At 65.0% G+C, this 4,500-nt stretch overlaps 1 protein-coding gene across 1 annotated transcript in view; it reads left to right on the forward strand.

Moving 5' to 3' along the window:
• The window catches only part of H696_01636 (hypothetical protein), an 8,495-nt gene that overhangs the window by 2,391 nt on the left and 1,604 nt on the right, over positions 1 to 4,500 (forward strand). Inside the window, exons 3-8 of the mRNA XM_009495538.1 lie at positions 420 to 569; positions 740 to 1,388; positions 1,484 to 1,806; positions 1,939 to 2,517; positions 2,725 to 3,116; positions 3,368 to 4,347. Coding sequence (XP_009493813.1) covers positions 420 to 569; positions 740 to 1,388; positions 1,484 to 1,806; positions 1,939 to 2,517; positions 2,725 to 3,116; positions 3,368 to 4,347 — 3,073 coding nt within the window. The remainder of the gene's footprint in view (positions 1 to 419; positions 570 to 739; positions 1,389 to 1,483; positions 1,807 to 1,938; positions 2,518 to 2,724; positions 3,117 to 3,367; positions 4,348 to 4,500) is intronic.

A 4,500-nucleotide genomic window follows, 5' to 3' on the forward strand; every position in this document is an offset into this window, starting at 1 on the left:
CCCGTTCTATCCCATTCCCCCTCGCTCCCCGCTCCCACCTCCCCGCACCCCCTCGCACCTTTCGCACCACACCCGCACCCGCACCCGCACCCACACCCACACCCACACCCACACACGTACGCGCCGCCGTGCACAGACGTGCGCCTTTCCCCCATCCCCCCGTTCCTGCCCTTCCCTGGGAAATCGGTTTGCAGCGGGCGCCCAGCCATCCTTCCCCCTCCCTCCCCGGAAGCACGGCGTCCCGTGTTCGTCCTCTCCGTTCGCACTCGCACCGGGGTCTCTCCTCCCTGCCTGTCTCTGCCTCCTCTCTCTCTCTCTCCCCCCCCCCCCCCCCCCCCCCCGCCCCTACCCCCACCGCACGCGGTGTCTCCCCTCCATCTGTCTGACCTCCTTGCCATGTCCGCGGCTGCTGTCCGAAGGCCTGGCAGCAGACCCGTTGGAAGGATGTGCGTGTGGGACACGCCCTTCGAGTCACCCGTGGCCAGCCGCTGCCGGCGGACTGCATTCTATTGGCCTCTTCGGCCCCGGATGGCAAGGCCTATGTCGAGACAAGTAACCTCGATGGCGAGGTGCGTCTTTTGCCGATGGCCGGGCCTTGCAGTTGGCTTCTCCCTGGGTGCTTTGCCCTTTTTCGGCCGTCCCGGCCCCAGTCCCCCTGGGCGACACGGCCATGGCTCGTCTGTGCGGATGCGCCTCTAACATGCTGGCTCTTGGATTGACGGTCCCCATGACACCGCAGACCAACCTCAAGGAGCGCCGCGCCCTGGAGATCACGCAGGCCGCCCTGATTCCCAGCCCCGACGGGGGCGGATACGGCTCGTTGGAGACCGGCCTGCAAAGGCTGTCCGGCCATGTGCGCTGCCCGGCGCCCACTCGGCAGCTGGATGTCTTTGAGGCGACCATCTCCCTGTCGCCTGTGGCCGGGGGCGGGCTCGATGCCGGGCTCCCGGGGCAGGAGCTGTCGACCGCCGAGACGGCCATGCTACCGGCCTTCGAGTCCTTCGGCCTGAACCCGGAGCAGCTTCTCCTGCGCGGGACCGTTGTCCAGGGTGTCGACTGGCTGGTGTGCCTGGTGGTGTATACCGGCGAGCAGACGCGTGTCCGGCTGAATGCCACCCAGGCCCCGACAAAGGCGGCCTCCTTCGATCGGGCTGGCAGTCGATTGGTCATCCTGACCTTCGTCTTTCTCTGTCTCATGGTGGTCCTTTTCGCCGTCAGCGGGTTCACCTGGCAGCAGCGCTTCCAGGTGGGGAGCTGGTTCCTCCCCGGGGCCGGGGTCACTGTCTTGGAGTTCTTGACCATCTACCTGATCCTCTTCAATGGCATCATCCCCATCAGTCTCTATGTGACCCTGGAGTTTGTGCGCTTCATGCAATCCAGCTTCATCGGTGCGTGTCCCGGGCATCTGGCCATCCCCCGGGCATCGGCGCATGTGCCGCCTCGCAGAGGAAGCTCACCTCCCCCTCGTTTCCTCCCTGGCAAGATGTCGATCTACAAATGGCCATCCCCCTGGAGGAGGACCCGTCTCATGGCGCTGGGCAGGTGACGGCCCGGACAGACTCGACCATCGGGGCACCACTCAAGTTTGCCCGCGCCAACACCAGTACCCTCACTGATGAGCTGGGCCTGGTCCGGCACATCTTCGTCGATAAGACTGGCACCCTCACCGAGAATGACATGCTCTTTAAGAAGTGCGCCACTCTCGGGGCGCGCCCGCGGATTTTCGCCGTGCCCGATTCCACCGGTCCTGCCGGGGATGTGGACCAGCCGGCCGATGAAGGCACCATGGCCGACCTGCTGGAACAGGTGCGCCTGCACGGCCGTCTCTCGGTCTTTCTCCCACGGTGCAATGCACTTGCTGACACCCATGCGCCCACACACACACACACACACACACACACACACACACACACACACACACACACACACACGCCAAAGGCCCTTTACAATCCCCAAACCCTGGACTTCATCCTGGCCATGGTCCTGTGCCACTCTGTCCTGCCGATCACCGAAGACCAAGAGGCAGGCCCTGCCTCCACCTCTGGCAGGGCCCCGGCTATTCCCCAATTTGAGGGCACCTCGCCCGATGAGATTGCCATTGTCCGGGCCCTCTTCCAGGCCGGTGTGCGAGTTGTAAATGTCACTGCCACGCACATTGGTCTGGAGCTGCCACGCGCATTGGCCGCAGCCGCAGGCTTCCCCCTGGACAAGAGTGGGTCCGGCTCGGTGGCCACCGTGCGCATGGGTGTGGACCTCCTCCATGTGTTGCCTTTCTCGTCGGACCGCCGGCGGATGTCGGTGCTGGTTCGTCTGCCGGGCGTTGGGGGTGATCTTGCCGGTCGCGTGCGCCTGATCGTCAAAGGGGCCGATACGGTGCTGACCGAGCGGGCTAGAATGGCTCCCGGTCCGGATTCTCCGATCGAGGCGCTGCTGGCTCGCCTGGCCGGTGACGGCCTTCGGACGTTGGTCTATGGCGCGCGCGATCTCGATGCGGACTTCTATCGCGATTGGTGCCTCGTGCGTAAGCCTGAGGGTTTCTTCTTGACCGTGCTTCAGCTGCACTTCCTGTCTCTCCTGTTGTATTTCTCCCGGCCTCGCGCTTGCTGCCAATGGCAGCCTCTCGCTTTCTCTCTCCCTCCCTCCCTCTCTCTCTCTCCCCATCCTTTCGACATGCTCTGACGTATACGTTCGCCCCCTGCTGGACTGGGTGGTTGGCTGAGGCAGGCCCTTCGTGATGCGTCTCTGACGGTCGGCGACCGAACTCGCGCCGTGCGCGCGGTCTTCGACCGCCTCGAGTGGGACCTACACCAGGTCCCGCAAGCTGGCGTTCCCATGCAGGGGGGCCTGGAGTTGATTGGTGTGACGGCCATCGCCGACCGCCTGCAGAAGGACGTCCCTGAGACGGTGACCGCCTTGCAGCGCGCCGGCATGTCCCTCTGGATGCTGACCGGTGACCGGCGCGAGACGGCCCTGCATGTGGGCCGCGCTGCGCGACTAATTGCCCCGAGCACCGGGCGCCCCGCGGCCTCCACCTCGACCGCCGTGCGCACCACCATGTTCGACACCCTCTTCCTTTCCGGCACCAGTCTTCCGGCCATGGCGGAGTCAATTGTCGGGTACGTTCTCTCTCTCTCTCTCTCTCTCTCTCTCTCTCCCCCTCTCTTTCTTTCTCCTCCCCTTTCGGACCGTGGTTTTTTTTTTCCTCAGTGCCGCATGCAAATGCGCTTCCGTGAGGATGTACGCGTGCATGTGTGCATACACATGCACACATGTGCACGCACGTGCAGGCATACGTGCACATGCGCATCTCCACCACTCCGATTTGGCAAGACTCACATGTCCCCTTTTGCCGGTGCGATTGGAACAGCTCCTTTGCCATGATTCGCGACATCCAGGACATGGGTCAAGCAGCGCCGGCCCTGGTGGTTGATGGCACGGCACTCCAGCTCCTGATGGACTTCCCCTCGTGCACCGTCCCGCAGGCAGCGCAGCTGGCATACGGGCGCCTGCCCACCGGCGCGGCCCTCGGTCTGGGGGGCGATCGGCCGGTTCGCATCGAGGATCTGGGCCTGCCATCCGGCCAGGACCCGGTGGCTGCATTGGCCGAGGCCCTCGACCGCCAGCAGGACACCCTGTTGACGGAATTCCTGCGGCTGTGCTTCAGCGCATCGACCGTGGTCTGCTGTCGGGTGGCCCCGCTGCAGAAGGCGGCGGTGGTGCGCCTGGTCCGAACATATACGGCGGCCCGGCCTGCCGAGACGGACCCCATCCGGCACCGGTCTCCCCCGGGCGGGGTGTCTGGCTCGTCGACCGGGGCCACGGCCGGCCAGCGGCCGGCGGCCATGCTGAAGCAGATCGGCCAGCGCCTGGCTGCCGGGGTCCTTCCCCCTTCCCCGGCGCCGGTGACCCTGGCCGTGGGCGACGGGGCCAATGATGTGGCCATGCTGCAGGCGGCCCATGTGGGCATTGGTCTGTCGGCCGGCCGCGAGGGGCTGGCCGCGGCTCGCGCCGCCGACTATGCCGTTCCCGGCTTCCGGCATCTGGCCCCGCTGCTCCTGGTCCATGGCCACTGGAATGCCGTCCGGTCGCGCATCTTCTTCCTGGAGACCTTCTACAAGTGTGCCGCCATCAATGCCATCCAGGCCCTCTTCCAGCTGGCTACCGGTGGCTCTGGGGCCAGTCTCTTTGATGGGTGGACTCTGGCCTGCTACAATGTGCTCTTCACCTCGTTCCCGGTCATTGTCCTGGGCATCTTCGAGAAGGACATCCTCTCGCGTCGGGTCCTCACGTCTCTGGCTCCGGAGGTTTACCGCCATGAGGCTCGTTTCGGGGGCCTCAACTCGGTTGGTATGTGTCTCTCTCTCTCTCTCTCTCTCTCTCTCTTTCTTTCTTTCTGGGTCGCGTGAGCGTCCCTTTCCGTCCTTCTCTTTCATTCCCCGTCGGGTCCTTTCATTCCCCCCCCCCCCCCACCCCGTCTCTCTCTGCTTCTCTTTCTCCCTT

The sequence above is a fragment of the Fonticula alba genome (assembly GCF_000388065.1).
Source record: "Fonticula alba strain ATCC 38817 unplaced genomic scaffold supercont2.2, whole genome shotgun sequence".
In the NCBI taxonomy this organism is placed as follows: domain Eukaryota; order Rotosphaerida; family Fonticulaceae; genus Fonticula; species Fonticula alba.